Genomic DNA, 18,426 nt, shown 5'->3' with positions numbered 1-18,426 from the left:
GCAGCGTGCTGGCAGAATCATTAACACGCCGGGCGAAATGCTTAGCGGTATTTTGCCCGTCACCATGTTCTGAGTTCAGATTCCGCCGAGGTCGACTTTGCCTTTCATCCGTTTGGGGTCGATTAAATAAGTACCAGTTACACACTGGGGTCGATGTAATCGTCTTAATCCCTTTGTCTGTCCTTGTTTTTCCCCTCTATGTTCAGCCCCCTGTAAGCAATAAAGAAATAAATAGTCAAGTGACGAAGCTTTGGCTGCTATCTCTAGCAGGCTGAGTGACCGTATAGAGAGACTCTCTCCTGTAATGTGGTATGGGAAGTATGTGTGTGTGTGTGGGGGGGGCTATGACAGTAGTGACTCTTGATGGTGGGTGAGTGACGAAGGGGTTTACATCAGAGAAATATGTAAACCATATTCTTTCCTGTGGTCTTTTGAAATTTTCATAAACTCTGCATACTTCTTCCTTATTCTTTCTCCTGCTTTCATTACTTTTTATTCTTGCTGCTGTTGTTCTTTTCTCCTCCTCTTCTACCACCGCTGCCACCACCACCACCACCACCACCGCCAAAAGCATCATCATCATCACAAACCTCTGTTGAATAAACATGACATTATTGCTATAAAAGTCACGTCTACAGTGGTGGCACTGGGTGGAGTGGGTGCAGTGTGCTGGTGTATCTGTAAAGGTCACCTGTATGCTTTCTGCTTGTCCCTTCCTTGCTTTTTAAGATATCGATGTTGATAAGTCTTGAAGAGAAGACGGAAAACTTGGTTGTGTGTTTAAGAATGTCAGTTCGTATCTTCACGGTTTGGGGTCCAGACCCACGAAGCAGCCCTTTTTATATTTTTATTTTTCTACTTGTTTCAGTCATGAGACTGCGGCCATGCTAGTGCACCAACTAGGGAAGGAATTTCAACCGTGTTTTGTGGTCTGCTACCACAACAGCTCCTTTATAGGATCCATTTAGCTCAAGACATCATCAGGAGGAACCACATCTGGTTTTGGCCCCTACTCCTCTACCGTTTTGACGTGGTGGAGCCCCCCATCCTTTTGGAGGTGTCTTCAGCTTCTGGTGTTGGGTGCATGTCTTCTTTCTTCTGTTCCCTGGCCTCTTCGATGTATTGTCAGCGAGTGTCAGCCGGTGACTGACTGTCTTGTCAAATTTTTCCCTTTAAATACCTGTCACATAGGCTCCAGCAGGCAGCCCCAGCAAGTTGTCATGTGACACTGTCTCACCTTAACTGACTAGTGAAGGCGCGTAATTGAACAAATCAACCCCTGTACTTTGTTAATTTGATACTTATTCTAATCGATCCACTAGCATAGCTAGGTGGGTGCAGGGGTGTGTGGCAGTAGGGGGGTGCGGACTTCCTGGGTGCCACCACTTTTGGGTCTGTTGTAGTTAATATGTGTCTTTTGCGGGGAATGGGGATGAATGGAAGGGCCACCCCAAGCAGCATACACTCTAGCCGCGCTAGTGTATTGATCTCTTTTGCCAAACCACTAAAGTTATAGGGACAGAAACAAACCAGCACTGACTATAAAGCAATGTCAGGCACAAATTCATAGATTGCACGCAACTGGTTCTCTGTTGGTTTGGATTTAGTAAAAAACAGGAAAAATAATCCAGAATCCTTGTCTGGTACTGGATCGACCCCAAAAAAATCCTGAAAGTTTCATCCAAACCTACCCAGTGGTTCTTGAGATATCCTGTCCATGGACAAACAAACAAATGCAACTGAAAACAATACCTTGCTAAGTTGGAAGTAATAATAATAATAATAATAATAATAATAATGTGTGTATGTGTCCTGACATCACATGATGGTTGTGAGTGAGTGTCAACATCGTACAATGGTGTCATTCATTTTGGTCTACCATGTCCAGCCAAGGAGGAATATTACCTTAAATGGGAACAAGGGAATCTGACTGCAGAAGATCTGTAACAAATTCCATCCCATTCATGCAAGCATGGAAAAGTGTATGTTAAAACGATGATGGTTCTTCTATGCTTTTCTTCTCTGTACCCACTTTGTAGTAGTAGTAGTAGCAGCAGCAGTAATGCTTTCTTATATAGCCACAAAGGTCCAAATTGAGGAATACGTATAGGTGATTATAATTATCCCAATACATTAACAGGTACTCTTATAGGAAAATTAAATAGAAAGGCGACTTTGGTGGGATTTGAACTCAAAATGTAAAGAGCAGTAACTAAATATCACAAGGCTTTTTGTCTGATATACTGAGTTCGTTGTTATTAAAGTGTTCATAGCTTAACCTTTTCATTACCAACCCAGCTGAAAGCGGCTCTGGCTCTATAGTACAAATGTCTTGTTTTCATAAGTTTTGAATTAAAATCTTCCACCAAACCTTAGTCACAATTTATGTTCCTAACACTAGCTGAATGATAACTAAGTTGTTTTACTAAATTCTTTGTTATATGTAAAATAATTGAGAGAAACACAGAGCATCTTAAAATAAATACAGTAACGAAAGGGTTGATGCCTTTTCATTTGTCTTTACATTCTGAGTTCAAGTTCTGCTGAGGTTGGCTTTGTCTTTCATCCTTTCAGGGTCAATGAAATAAGTACTGGTTGAGCACTGGGGTCAATGTAATCAACTAGGCCCTCCCCCAAAATTTCAGGCCTTGTGTCTATAGCAGAAAGGACATTCAAGTATTCTTATTTAACCCTTTACTGTTTAAACTGACCATATCCAGCCAAAATATTCTCCTTTGTTTTATGTTTAAACTGGCCAGATCTGGCCTCTCATGCCAAGTCTACAATGTCATTCTAAAAATTGACAGTTACTTCATCAAAATGCATGATTCATTCAAAACGCTTTGAATAAATAAGCATTGCTTTTGACAGAATACTATGAATGCTAAAGGGTTCAATAAGGACCTCGATTAAAGTATTTTTAACATTCAGTTGAAGAATAATAGTTTTTTCTACTCTAGGCACAAGGCCCAGAATTTTTGGGGAGGGGGCAACTGGTACTTAATTTATCAACCCCGAAAGGATGAAAGGAAAAGCCGACCAGGGCAGAATTTGAACTCTGGATGTAGCGGCAGATGAAATACCGTGAAGCATTTCGCCTGGTGTGCTAACGTGTCTTATTTCTTTATTGCCCACAAGGGGCTAAACATAGAGGGGACAAACAAGGACAGACAAAAGTCAATTACATCGACCCCAGTGATTAACTGGTACTTAATTTATCAACCCTGAAAGGATGAAAGGCAAAGTCGACCTCGGCGGAATTTGAACTCAGAACGTAGCAGCAGACGAAATACCGCTAAGCATTTCGCTTGGCGTCCTAACGTTTCTGCCAGCTCACTGCCTTAGTTGCAGAATAATAATGAGAAGCTTCAGTTGATTAACAGGACAAGTCCAGGAATTTTCTAAAGAGAGAACCATTGATTAACATTGTTAGCAGTAGGTGGGGCCCAATATTTTTTGTTAGCTGTGTATAGGGCATCTTAGTCATTTATATCTTTGTCCATGTCGTCTGTAATCTTTGCTAGTTGTGGGTGGGGGCCCATCTAACCTTTGTAAATTGTAGGCATAACATCTTTGTCTTTGTTAACTGTGGGTGGAGCCTTTTATTGTAGCCTTTATTTAGTGTAGGTGGGTATTGTAGTCATTGTATGCTATAGGTGGGGCATCTCACCATTGTTAACCTCTGTAGTTGTTGGTTATTGCCCTGAGATATATATTACCTTTACTTCTTTATATACATATATTTTATATACATGTTATAGGTGCAGGAATGGCTGTGTGGTATGAAGTTTTCTGCCTAACCACATGGTTCTGGGTTCAGTTCCACTGCACGACACCTTAGGCAAATCTCATCTGCTATAACCTTAGGCCAACCAAAGCATTGTGAGTATATTTGGTGGCACATGGAAACTGAAAGAAGCCTGTCATAACTTAGTTTAGCAGAATAGATCAATGGAAGTACCACTCTTAAAAACATGAGTACTGGGATCAATTTGTTTGACTAAAATTCTTCAAGGTGTTGCTCCAGCATGGCAGCAGTCTAATGACTGAAATGGATAAAAGACAGGGCCAGAAATTACTCCAGCTACGAACATTTTGCTTACAACTCTATAAAGTACAAGCATCGGTTTAGTTCTGTCTATGGATCTAGATCAAAGGGGCTGCTACACCATACACACATTTTGCATTTGGTTTGCAAGGTTCTTGATATGAACCAGTGTGTTGAAACAGATTTTGGGAGGGTTGTTGTGCCAATAGTAAACACATGCACTGGTTCTATTTCACTTCATTATTATTACTTTTATATACATATATTTTACATACATGTTTTTCTGCCTAACCACATGGTCCTGGGTTCAGTCTTACTGCATGACACCTTGAGCAAATGTCATCTACTATAACCTTAAGCCAAACGAAGCATTGTCAATGTATTTGGTGGTACACGGAAACTGAAAGAAGTTTACAACTCTATAAAGCACAACCATGGTATGAGTTCTGTTCATGGATCTAGAACAAAGGAGCTGCTACACCACACACACACACATGACCAGGTCTGAAAGTGGGTCCTTCTGCCAAATGGCAAATACATTCTTTCATTTCCCACCATGTTGTCACCTCTGGTTTTGCCATGCTGTGATCTTCGTTCTGTTTCTCTTTTATTGCGCTGCCTACAGCTGTTACTTTTTTGATTTCACCAGCTGTGTACAACAGATTCATCCAAGCACACCAGATTTTTATCCAAACCCACCTGATTCTATTAAACACACCTGATTTCTCCATCTTTCTTCCTCTCAATGTTCTGCATCTCACCCGTCAATCGTCCATCAAAGAAGACCTTTGGAATTCGCATAATTCTTTCAACTTTCTTCCTCTCATCTTCCTGTCAAGTTTTGCCCTCAAGACCTCCATCACCACCACCACCACCACCACCACCACCTGACAACCTCAGCTCTCTGCAATTCCCTTCCACTCACCAACTACAGACCTTTCTCCTCCACCACCACCACCACCACCACCAGCATTAGCTACTTTGACCATACCAGTCTATGAAGGTCTGTAAAAGGTCAGGGTTACCATCTTCCCCTCCTCCTTGTTCTCCAACTAGTAAATTAATAAAACGTATGTAAGGTGGGGTGAATCTGAATGGAGGGGAAGTGTGGGGCAGATGTATATCTCATCTCTTTAATGCTGGAAATCCATAAAAGCTAATCATTAGACCTTAAAGTTTCTTCAGGCTCCTCAAGAAATTTTGGTTTTCCAATTTTTTTTTTTTTTTGAGAGACCTTTAAACTTTCACACTATCTTTCTCTCTCTCTCTCTCTCTCTCTCTCTCTCTCTCTCTGTGTATTTAACTCTTTCTCGTCTTGTTTTTTTCAGTTTCTTTTTCATTCTCTTTCCTTCCTTTCTCTCTCTTTCTCTCTTTCACTATTCCCTCTCCCTTTGTTTCTCTATTTCTCTTTCACTTCATTCTTGTTCTTCCTTCCTTTCTCTTTCTCTCCCTCTTCCTCTCTTTCTCTCTCTCTCCTCCTCTCTATCTCTCTATCTATTTCTTCTTCCTTTCTCTCTTCTCTTTGATCATTATACCTTCTTCACTTTTCTGTCAGTCACATTGATAATGTCAGCTGCTCACGTGATTAATTTGATAATGTTGGCTGCTCTTTTCATTTAGCCAAGATTTGCTGCTCCCCTGCCCAATCTATTTTTCTCCCTTACTCTTGCAACCCCCTCTCTCTCATTGATTTCTTTTGCCTTTCTTCTACCATACCTTGTTCATCTCTTTCTTTCTTTCTCTCTCTCTCTCTCAAATCTATAATTATGTTTCTCTTTTAGGTTACTTATTACATACTCTCTCTCTCTCTCTCTCTCTGTCTTTCTCTCTCTCCTTATCCCTTGCTCTTGTTTTCTTTCTGAACTTTTGCTCTTGCATAAACATAATAATATACTAGATATTTTAAGGGGTCACTTAATATATGTTACTCTCAACAATCAACTGACGCTATCCTTCATTTTTCTTTGTCAGTAGTTAGTTATAGTTTTCATTATTTAACAAATGTCATAACTGAAATTAGAACTATAGACATTCTAAAGCTTTCAAACACAAAGAAAGACAGAGTGGAGAGAGAGAGAGAGAAAGAGAGTATGGTGATAGATTCACTGAGCAGATGATATATTATCATCACATGACCAAATAGCAGGAGTAGCCATTTGGTCACGTGACCAAGAGATAAAACAAAAGGAAATAATGAGAGGGAGGGTTTTTTTTTTCTCACTATCTGTCTCTATGTCTTTCTACTCTACTCTCCTCCTTCTACTCTTTCTCCTTCATCTTTTGTTTTTGAATGCATACATATGAGGGTGCCTCTTTATGGCAGTCCAGATCTGCTAGAAATAGTAGTCAAACTTCCTTCAAATCACATTTTGCAGTCTTATCTTACTTAAATAAAAGCCAGAATAGTAACAGCTGGAGCTTCTTTGAGCATAAGATCTAAAGAATCAGTGCTTATCTGTAGTTAAACAACCACAATATACACACACCTGATAATCTGTATAATACATTATGATTATTTTTAATTTTTTAACTTTTTTTAAAGAATTATTTTGGAGAAGAACTTTTGCCAATAGCTTTCACCCATGGTTTTGCCCATAAATTTTCTGTTCCTTTGAGGCCAATTTAGTTGATATTCTTTAAAATACAATGCTAATTTTCTGGGTCATCTGTGCATGCAATTAAGTTTTGTATACTTAGTTTAGTTCATCTGAAGGGAAGGAGAATGGGACAGACAGAAAGGATAATGGTAAAGTGTGGTTTCTAAGAAAGACATAATACTACTGATTCAAAGGAAAGAACAGCTGATTAAATTGATCTCAGAACCTGACAATTGCATTATTTCATTGACCTGAGAACAATGAAAACTGAAAAGAAGAGACTCATCATGAGTCATTTCGTCAATTAACTCTAGGAACATTTATGTGGTTAGTAGATGTGCTAGAAATGACAGGCAACTTCCAAATCACAATCATCAAGTAAATATATTTCTTTATTGCCCACAAGAGGTTAAACATAGAGGGGACAAACAAGGACAGACAAAGGGATTCAGTCGATTACATCGACCCCAGTGTGAAACTGGCACTTAATTTATCGACCCCGAAAGGATGAAAGGCAAAGTCAACCTCGGCGGAATTTGAACTCAGAACGTAACGACAGACAAAATACCGCTAAGCATTTCGCCCGGCGTGCTAATGTGTCTGCCAAAAGGCATGAAATGGTATTGTCTGACATACCTTTAAAGTAACTGCTGAAATATTTCATTTATAGGTCAACTGGATCATGTTTGACCTGGGGCTAAACAGCTATATATCAAAGAACAAAAATCTGGCAGTGGGTTATGAGGACTATTTTTACACGCGAGTTTACAAACAGTGATTAGGGCAAAGCCTAGTGGTATAGGAGTGGAAGCTAGCCATATTTATTTGACAAGAATGTGAGTAAACACAAGAGAATGAATGTGAGGACCTGGTCTTTTGAGAAAATAAAATTTCCCATATTGCAAGTCTTGTAAGATCTGTATTGCCACTGTTTTTTTTTTTTTTTTTGTTTACACTAACCAGGTAGCTTTTATTTCCTGTCTCTGTGAATATGCGTGTTGTGTGTGTGTCTGTGTGTGTGTGTGTGTGTGTGCGTGCTTTAGCATATTATTTTTTAATAAATATTTTAATAATCTATGTGTATGGAACATGTTATTGTAATATCTGTCTCAGTGTTGTGACATATATTTACAGAATGAACAGCTTGAAACTGAAATGAGGAAGTGGGAAGAGAAAAAGCTATATATATATATATATAAAAGATAGGTCATATATGGTGGCGGCGGTGGTTGTCTTTGTAGCTATGGGGATAAAGTGGAGTCCACATACATACATACACATACACACACTTATGTATCACATCACCACCACCACCTCTTTCTTTACTACCCACAAGGGGCTAAACACAGAGGGGACAAACAAGGACAGACAAACGGATTACATCGACCCCAGTGCGTAACTGGTACTTAATCTATTGACCCTGAAAGGATGAAAGGCAAAGTCGACCTCGGCAGAATTTGAACTCAGAACGTAGCGGCAGACAAAATACCTCTTTCTTTACTACCCACAAGGGGCTAAACACAGAGGGGACAAAAAAGGACAGACAAACGGATTAAGTCAATTACATCGACCCCAGTGCGTACTGGTACTTAATCTATTGACCCTGAAAGGATGAAAGGCAAAGTCGACCTCGGCAGAATTTGAACTCAGAACGTAGCGGCAGACAAAATACCTCTTTCTTTACTACCCACAAGGGGCTAAACACAGAGGGGACAAAAAAGGACAGACAAACGGATTAAGTCAATTACATCGACCCCAGTGCGTAACTGGTACTTAATCTATTAACCCTGAAAGGATGAAAGGCAAAGTCGACCTCGGCAGAATTTGAACTCAGAACGTAGCGGCAGACAAAATACCTCTTTCTTTACTACCCACAAGGGGCTAAACACAGAGGGGACAAACAAGGACAGACAAACGGATTAAGTCAATTACATCGACCCCAGTGCGTAACTGGTACTTAATCTATTAACCCTGAAAGGATGAAAGGCAAAGTCGACCTCGGCAGAATTTGAACTCAGAACGTAGCGGCAGACAAAATACCTCTTTCTTTACTACCCACAAGGGGCTAAACACAGAGGGGACAAACAAGGACAGACAAACGGATTAAGTCAATTACATCGACCCCAGTGCGTAACTGGTACTTAATCTATTAACCCTGAAAGGATGAAAGGCAAGTCGACCTCGGCAGAATTTGAACTCAGAACGTATCGAGCGGCGGCAGACAAAATACCTCTTTCTTTACTACCCCAAGGGGCTAAACACAGAGGGGACAAACAAGACAGACAAACGGATTAAGTCAATTACATCGACCCCAGTGCGTAACTGGTACTTAATCTATTAACCCTGAAAGGATGAAGGCAAAGTCGACCTCGGCAGAATTTGAACTCAGAACGTAGCGGCAGACAAAATACCTCTTTCTTTATACCCACAAGGGGCTAAACACAGAGGGGACAAACAAGGACAGACAAACGGATTAAGTCAATTACATCGACCCCAGTGCGTAACTGGTACTTATCTATTAACCCTGAAAGGATGAAGGCAAAGTCGACCTCGGCGGAATTTGAACTCAGAACGTAGCGGCAGACAAAATACCTCTTTCTTTACTACCCACAAGGGGCTAAACACAGAGGGGACAAACAAGGACAGACAAACGGATTAAGTCAATTACATCGACCCCAGTGCGTAACTGGTACTTAATCTATTAACCCTGAAAGGATGAAAGGCAAAGTCGACCTCGGCGGAATTTGAACTCAGGACGTAGCAGCAGATGAAATTCGGCTACGCATTTCGCCCGGCGTGCTAACCACCATCCCCACTACCACCTCCATCACTGCCATGTTTTTTTGTTTTTTGCATTCTCTTTTTCCATGCTACCTTGGGTTAGATGAATTTTATTTAAAACCCGTATATACCCCTGGTTGCGTTTTCATAACGCATAACCTGCTTCTACTTGTTTGGACATGAACTCGCCTGGAAGCAGCTGACTGAACATACGACCTCCCTGAATAGGGAGGAGCGAGCCTGTTTTCTCTTGGTGGTTGCTGTTGCGAAAGAAGTAGTATGGAAGACCGAAAGTGAAAGGAATTGCAAGAGGCATGTTCATCTCCAGTCTCAAGCTAATCGAATTTTTCGTTTTCCACATGAAACAGAAAATAAAGCTGGAGAAGAAATGCCTGTCACAAAGTGTGTTTCGTAAAAGATGGAAGTCTATAGCAAGTATGTTGCGAGTGAAAGAACCTGTTTAATCAAGTATGTAAAAAAGGAGAAAGCAAAGTCTTCAGTGTGAGTATGTGGTTTGTGGGGTCGACCATGTACTCTACTTCATTTTTTGTAAATCCCTCATTCTCATTTAATTGTATATATTTTAATTGTTTATTCATACGTTTCATCTCATTCCATACCCTGACCCCAATGTTTGTTTTGTCTGTCCTCGTATCGTCCCCTCTTTTTCTCAACCTCATGGTTAATAAAGAAATTGACTGAACATATGAAATATTCAATAGATAGTCGACACCCGTAGCTAACAGTTGCATACTGTCCTTCTCTTCCAGATTGTGAAAGCTTACCATAATGTTTAATCTAAATACAGAGAAATTTTAAGACTTCATTTTTTTAATGGGCATATATGGGTTAAGTCAGTAATTCTGTGGGCCGAAGCTCTTCCTGTCACCCACCTTTATCTGTTTTACAAGTAAGACATTTGTATTCCTCTGGTGTTCACTCATTGAAACTGCTGAGTAACTGGATGCTTACAAGAGATGTAAATATGACATCACCACCAGTCATAGAATGCTGGAAGGACGCATTCTCTCTCTCGCTCTCTCACATACACAGTTCCCTTACAGTTTCTGTCTCCCTGTTTCACACATAAAGCATTGGTCTGCAAGAGGCTATGGTTTGAAGATACTTGCCTGAGGTACCACATTGTGAGATGGAACACCAAACTACATGGTTACTAAGTAAACTGCCTACAAAAAGCTATGACTCTGCTTAGTCCAGTCAACCCCAGACTAGCGAGAACAAATGCTTTCAATCGGTTGGGTCAGAAGTGACATGTGACTTGGTAGTACAGACTATAGGCTGTTGTAATATCAGGGAAGAGAAAGAGAAGAAACAATGTATCTGAGCTATGGTTGCACTCTTTTATTCTTTTATCTTTTACTTGTTTCAGTCATTTGACTGCGGCCATGCTGGAGCACTGCATTTAGTTGAGCAAATCAACCCCAGGACTTATTCTTTATAAGCCTAGTACTTATTCTATCGGTCTCTTTTGCTGAACAGCTAAGTTACGGGAACGTAAACACACCAGCATCAGTTGTCAAGTGATGCTGGGGGCACAAACACATGCACACACACACATATATATGACAGTCTTCTTTCAGTTTCCGTCTACCAAATCCACTCACAAGGCTTTGGTCGGCCCGAGGCTTTAGTAGAAGACACTTGCCCAAGATGCCATGCAGTGGGACTGAACCCGAACCATGTGGTTGGTAAGCAAGCTACTTACCACACAGCCACTCCTGCACCTATGTAAACCCTTTAGCATTCAAATTGCTCCATCAAATGTAATGCTTATTTATTCACTTTGTTTTGAATTAATCATGCATTATTTCATAGATTCAAGATTCCGATGGTATGATTGTTTATTCGTAGAATGACATTGTAGGGTAGTGTGAGAGGCTGGATCTGGCTGTTTTGAACATAAATTAGGTAGAATAGTTTTGGCTGGATATGGCTGGTTTGAATGCTAAAAGGCTAAATGTAGTCTTAGAGATTTGTTGTGTTAGTGTGTGTTTTGCAGTGACAGCACTGTCCCATATTTATAAGCAATGCTTCTGTGTATCAGACATGAGCTTTTTAGTGGGTAAGCAGCTACTGATCAGAGGCAAACTACTTTCTGGATATAGCAAAGTTTCTTAGTCTCTGTAATGAAGATTAACAATGTGGCCACCACAAGATGTCCAGTTCTTGTTATGGTATGGTGGCTTGTGTGCCTCAATGACCCTAAGAACTGTGCCAGTGGAACATGACTCCTGGAATGGCTTCCTATGCTGAACAGGTCAAATAGTGATCATCTCCTTCCAAAGGTAAAAAGGGGTTTGTATAGGGCTAACACTTCTGCTTAGAAAAAAAGGCAAAGTTACAGATGACAGTTCAAAATCAACAGGACCTGGGAGAGGGAAACTTTTCCTTAGGGAAACATATGAATCCCAAAATATTGCTAGAGGTGACATACTGCGGCAAAGATGAAAAAGCCAGGATCCAGCTGGAGAGAAGCAGAGGTGACAGTCCAGAGTCAAGGACAGTGGAGAGAAGTTGTTGACGGCTAATGTTCTGTAGGGAGCAAATAGCTTCAATAGATTAGTAATGTGAGGTTATCCTGAGGAAGCATTAGAGATTATGAGGCCTAGTATTTGAGCAACTTTGAGCAACCCTAGATCAGGCCGAAAATGTCACTAGAAGCTAGGATTACCAAGCATAGATTGGCATATTTCGGTCATATTATGCAGAGAAAATCCCTAGAGAAGGACATCATGCTCGGAATGGTCAGTGGCAAGAGAGGAAGAGGCTGACCAAGAACCCGCTGGCTTGACACCATCAAGAGTGATACCGGAATGGACATAGCCAATCTGAAAGAAGCGGCCCAGGATAGAACTGACTGGAGGACACTGATCCAACGAGTTACCGAGAGTCGACTTCAAATGGGCGGATAGATAGATAGATAGGGTATTGTACAAAACTATGTTTGTGATGTGTAGTCAATTATATCATTGTTTTACTGAAGAAGATGAGGTTGTCATCATCATCATCATCATCATCATAATCATTTAGTGTCCGCTTTCCATGCTAGCATGGGTTGGACGGTTCAACTGGGGTCTGTGAAGCCAGAAGGCTGCATCAGGCCCAGTCTGATCTGGCAGTGTTTCTACGGCTGGATGCCCTTCCAAATGCCAACCACTCCATGAGTGTAGTGGGTGCTTTTTATGTGCCACCCGCACAGGTGCCAGACGGAGCTGGCAAACGGCCATGGACGGATGGTGCCTTTTACGTGCCACCGGCACGGGGCCAAGCAAGGCTGGCAACGGCCACGAACAGATGGTGGTGCTAGACGAGTCTGGTAAATGGCCACGAATCCTGTTATATGTTGTTTTCGAGGTCTCTCTTTATGTTTGGTTGGAAGTGTGTAGGTTACTTGTAGATGACATCCATGCGTGGAAATTTGAAGAATAAAGAAATTTGTTTGGAGTAAACTGAAGGCAACTGACAAAACAAATATTACCAAGCTTCATTTGATTATAGTTAAATGGCTAATATTGAAGAAAAACAAAATGGCTTCTTGTTTTGTGTGATTAGAAGTAATAGCAAGTAGGTCATTATTTTAGCATTGCACAGAAGAAGCCGTATAAGTAAGCATACTAGATGTGATAGAATGTGAGTTGTCAAATGTTCTGTTGCTGCTATAGAATAGTCTGGCAGGAAATTTCCAGCTTGAGGGTGGATAGAGACTTGAAGAAGCAAGCCAAAACTTAGTTTTGTACGTATGTCTTCCTCTCTAACAAACACGTGGGTGATTTGAAGCAATTTATAATGTAGTGTACTGCTTAGAAACACAACACACAATGCCTGCAGTGTCTTAGAACTTCTAACCTTTGAGCTATCCACCTAAAACTCTACCCGCTTGGCTATTTTACTTCTCTCTTTGTAAACTAAAACATTATTCGATACAAAGACGTACGCCATAGTTATGGTATGTTTGTTTTTCTTAAAAACCTCTCCTCTAAATCTTTTCTTTTAATAATTCTATCATTTCGGGGGTACAAAATGTTGCAAAACAAGTTTTGCATTCTCCCTTAAAAATACTTTGTTGTGTTTTTACAAACCCCGAAAACCCGTCTCCACTCTCCTCTCTTTCTCTCTGGCCTTTCTCTCTTATTTCGTCCTCTCTTACCACTCTCCTCTCTCTCTCTCTCTGTCTCTATCCACACCAAGAAGCCATTTTCTCTTTTTTTTTGTTTTGTTATATTATAAGCCCTTAGGCTGTACAACTTCTTTGAAATCTTGTAAGGCCTGTTTTGTTAGTTACTCTCTCTGTTTACCTTACCAGGTTTTAATTTCCTGCCAGTACATATTTCTGTGTGTATACATTTGTGTTTTTCCATCATAATACTAATCACAAGATTTAAATGTATTTAATCTGTATAATAACTATGTAAACTAATTTGTCTTTTTCTATATTACTTCTGGGTGTTGTTGATTCTAATGTGTATCTTAGGAATGAAGTTAAAGAAAGTGAACACAGGCTAATTTAGAACCTAAATAGTTACCTTTTGTGTATGAATGATATTGAGGTTAATTGACTGTGCGGATAATAGGTGACTAAAAAAGAAGGCTAAGGTTTTTGTACTTCATAAAGGTTAGCGTTATAGTACAAATAGAAAAGCAATAAGTCGGAGAGTGCTCAGACCACTCTTATATTGGGTTTTCCGGAAAGTTTGTGCCGATTTTTAAAGGAAAGAAAAAGGTCAATAAATACCTGCCATTACATTTTTAATCAACCAAATATGAACCATTTTGTTGCACAATGCGTCTCCATCTTTCCTTTAACTTGAAAATACCCTCTTCCTAGAATTGAGGTCGTTTCATGACAAAGAATTCATCAAGGTATCTTTTTACATCATCCAAGGAATTAAAATTTTTACCATTAAGACTATTCTGCAGAGAGGATGAATCTAGCCAGTTCAACCCACCCTGGGTGAATGCTGTCTCAAGACAAGAAGAGAAAACTACTATAAATTGGCACAAACTTTCCAGACAACCCAAGACTAGGGCCAGTTAGTTTAACCCTTTCATTACTGTCTTTATTTTGAGATGCTCTGTGTCTCTTTCAATTAATTTTTAAATATAAGAAAGAATTTAGTAAGCTAATGTTAGGAACATAAATTGTGACTAAAGTTTGGTAGAAGATTTTGATTCAGAACTTACGAAAATAAGACATTTGTAGTACAGAGCCAGAGGCAGTTTCAGCCAGGTTGGTATCGAAAGGGCTGAGGATGGTGGGTTAGCAGAGTTGTGAAGGCACATGGATAGTGGTTAGGATGTTGCATTCATGATTGCAAGGTCATGGGTTCGATTCTTGAACTAGGAAGTGTGTTGTGTTCTTGAGCAAAGCAGTTCATATCACACTGTTCCAGTCCATTCAGCTACAAATAAATGAGTTTATGATGGACTGGTGTCTCACTCAGAGGTAATGTTGTGATTTATATGCCATGGAAACCAGGTGACCAGCCTAGGATTCGAGACAGTAATGTCCAGGGATTGTTGATGATGATGATGATGAGCAGATTTGGTCAGTAATGTGGTATTTAGTCAGATTCCTTTATGCTTAGTATTCGATCCCTGCTTGGGTCCATTTTGTTTTTCATTTTGCAGGGTTTGATAATGATAAAGTACCAGTAAACAACAGCAGGGAAGGAAGAATATAATTGATTATTTCTATCCCCTACCAAATTTGTGACTTTGTGCCAAAGAAATCACAGTTGATGTCTCTCATGGGCAATGTCTCTTTCATATTATTCTGGCATTATAACAAAATAATCTATTTCTTACTCTATAAATGGGAATTAAAACTTTATTTTTTAACAATTTGGCACAAACCAATCCACTGACCCAGGGGTGATAGTGACAATAATAACAATCCTTTCTACTATAGGCACAAGGCCTGAAATTTTAGCTAAGATGACATGTAAATCAGGTAAAATATTACATTGTTGGTCCATGGATTTTAAGTTCAAATACCATGCAGGGTATCCAGTCGTAGGAACCATGCCAAAGCAGATTTTGAAACATGATACAACTTTTGGCCCTTTTAAATCCTGTCAAACTGTTCAACCCATGCCAGGATGGAACATGGGTGTTAAATGAGGATGAAGAAATAGAGATTGTCATGTCCCTATTAAAGGTTATTTTTGCAGCGTTTGTTTATGAAAACAGTTCAGGGTTAGTATTATGTGTCTTGGTCACATAAAGATAACAGCTGTGAGTGGGAGGAGAAGGAACAATGAGTGTTGATATCATCTCTCTCTCTCTCTCTCTCTCTCTCTCTCTCTGTCCCCATTTTAAAGATAATAATAGAAAGGAGGTTTTCTGGAAGAGAGTTTGTGACAATAATTAAGCAGATTATAAAAGTATTTAGATCCTGTGGTGCCTTTATTTCAAGTTTGCAGAATTATTTGGTTTATAGTGCAATATTCATTATTTTGTCTCATGCTCAGCTCTGGTTAAGCATTCTGTTATTTTTTTAAATGCATTTTTCATTATGTTTTGGTTTGAAAAGAAGAACTGTTTATGGTCTTTTTCAATGTTTCTGAGACTAGTGAGATCAACAACATCGTTAATGCTCATCTTGAATAGTCTGCAAGTTAATGATTTCAGAAAATCATGGGCAGAAAGAAAATGAAGACATTATGTATCTATAACTACATTATTTACATTATTTACATTCAACGGATATTTGTTGTTAACACAACGTTTCGGCTGATATACCCCCCACCAGCCTCCATCAGGTGTCTTGGGGAAATTTTGAACCTGGGTTCTCATTCTCAAGGTATTTTTCGATGTTATTATTATTATTATTATTATTATTATTATTATTATTATTATTATTATCATTATTATTCAGGTCACTGTCTGGAATTGAACTTGGAATCTCGGCGTTAGTAGCCCGGGCTCTCAACCACTACGCCATGGCGTAGTGGTTGAGAGCATGAGCTACTAACCCCAAGATTCTGAGTTCGATTCCAGGCAGTGACCTGAATAATAATAATAATAATAATAATAATGATAATAATAATAATAATAACAACATTGAAAAATACCTTGAGAATGAGAACCCAGGTTCAAAATTTCCCCAAGACACCTGATGGAGGCTGGAGGGTATATCAGCTGAAACATTGTGTTAACAACAAACAAGATGAGGACAAATATCTGTCAAATGTAAATAAGGTAAGTAATGTAAATAATTCCTCATCTCTTAAATATAGAACTGTACATTATTTAATGTCCTTCCTTTTTTTTTTGGTACAGTGTAATTTTTGTGCTGTTTCTAGCATGTTGAAGTTCTTTCATCAGCTTATTGCACAGAGCAACAATGCAATTTTCATACCCAACTGAGCTTGTCAAACTGTCCAACCCATGCCAGCATGGAACATGGGCATTAAATGAGGATGACGACAATGCTAGCATGTAACCACAGCCATAACACCAATATTTGGAAGCACTCTGTCGGTTACGACGACGAGGGTTCCGGTTGATCCGATCAATGGAACAGCCTTCTCGTGAAATTAACGTGTAAGTGGCTGAGCACTCCACAGACATGTGTACCCTTAACGCAGTTCTCGGGGATATTCAGCGTGACACAGAGAGTGACAAGGCCGGCCCTTTGAAATACAGGTACAACAGAAACAGGAAGTAAGAGTGAGAGAAAGTTGTGGTGAAAGAGTACAGCAGGGATCACCACCATCCCCTGCCGGAGCCTCGTGGAGCTTTAAGTGTTTTCGCTCAATAAACACTCATAACGCCCGGTCTGGGAATTGAAACCGCGATCCTACGACTGTGAGTCTGCTGCTCTAACCACTGGGCCATTGCGCCTCCACTAACACCAATATAATAGAAGTATTAGTTTGTCTTTAGGAAATTAGGGTGGTGGACTGGCAAAATTATTGGAGTATTGAACAAAATGCTTTGCATCATTTAGTTACATCTTTGAGCGCTCTGAGTTCAAATCCTGCTGAGGTCAGCTTTGGCTTTTATCCTTTCAGAGTCAGTTAAATAAAGTACCAGTTTTTGTTTTCAGTATAACTGGAAATAGTTTCAGCCATATCCTTTCCATGACAAAGATTTAAACACTTTTATTGATAATGGGAGTGGAGATTTATTTGTATTTACAGATTCACCAGTGCTGACTCAGAAATTTATGAGTTTTACAAATGCTTAATCTTAAAACTTCTTTTGAAAATATTTCTAGAGTCATGTGGTTGGTTTTAGGCTAAACAGCAACATGATCTACATTTAATTGCATAGTTACTTAAATATGCACACAGACACCTTTCATAATTGAGTAGTTGTTTGTTTGTTCTGTTCTATTTATTTGGTGGCAAATATTCTGAAGGACAATCATTGGTCAGGAATAAATATGATTTCAAACACAGCATTTTGAACCATTATGAAGTAATTTTAGCCAACTTTGACCATTCCTAATTCATACTTAGCAGTAGAAAGGATTACCTAGCAATTTGAATACTCTTCCTTCTGTTCTTATATATATATATAAGAAATCAATTTTGCCTTTCATCCTTATACTGTACCAAATGGCGGTGCCCCAGCATGGCCACAGCTCGTGAGCTGAAACTAGATAGAAAAAGAAAATATATATATGTATATATATATGTTAAATCTTTATATATAAAAGTCAAGTTGTGTGTCTGTCTCCTACGATTTAGATTCCTAACTACTCCCACATTTTGCGGTGCAGTTTAACCAAAACCGGGTATCTTATAGTCGTGATTCATATCGAGCCCTTCTGGGTATTAGCGCACGTCTACGATGAGTCTATGATTTAAAAAAAATTTACCATCATTTTTTTCCATTTTAATGCATTTTTTCGCTATTATATAAGGGAAGTAACTCTCTAAAAATGTCTACGATGAGTCAATGATTTAAAAAAAAATTTACCATAATTTTTTTCCATTTTTAATGCATTTTTTGCTAATTTTTGGCTATAAC

The 18,426-nt window shown here is 39.3% G+C and overlaps 1 protein-coding gene across 6 annotated transcripts in view; it reads left to right on the top strand.

Moving 5' to 3' along the window:
• LOC115215681 (titin) overlaps window positions 1-18,426 on the top strand; it is a 247,123-nt gene that overhangs the window by 53,910 nt on the left and 174,787 nt on the right. The window contains exon 1 of one of the 6 annotated variants that reach the window (XM_036505798.1): window positions 2,820-2,830. The exons of the other annotated variants lie outside the window; for them this stretch is intronic. Coding sequence (XP_036361691.1) covers window positions 2,821-2,830 — 10 coding nt within the window. The 5' untranslated portion in view covers window position 2,820. Of the gene's footprint in view, window positions 1-2,819; window positions 2,831-18,426 lie in introns of those variants that run through there. 6 annotated transcript variants of the gene reach the window in all.

This window comes from Octopus sinensis, linkage group LG9 (genome assembly GCF_006345805.1).
Source record: "Octopus sinensis linkage group LG9, ASM634580v1, whole genome shotgun sequence".
NCBI lineage: Eukaryota > Metazoa > Mollusca > Cephalopoda > Octopoda > Octopodidae > Octopus > Octopus sinensis.
Note: the sequence above shows the minus strand (reverse complement) of the source record. Positions and strands in the feature narration are given on the sequence as shown.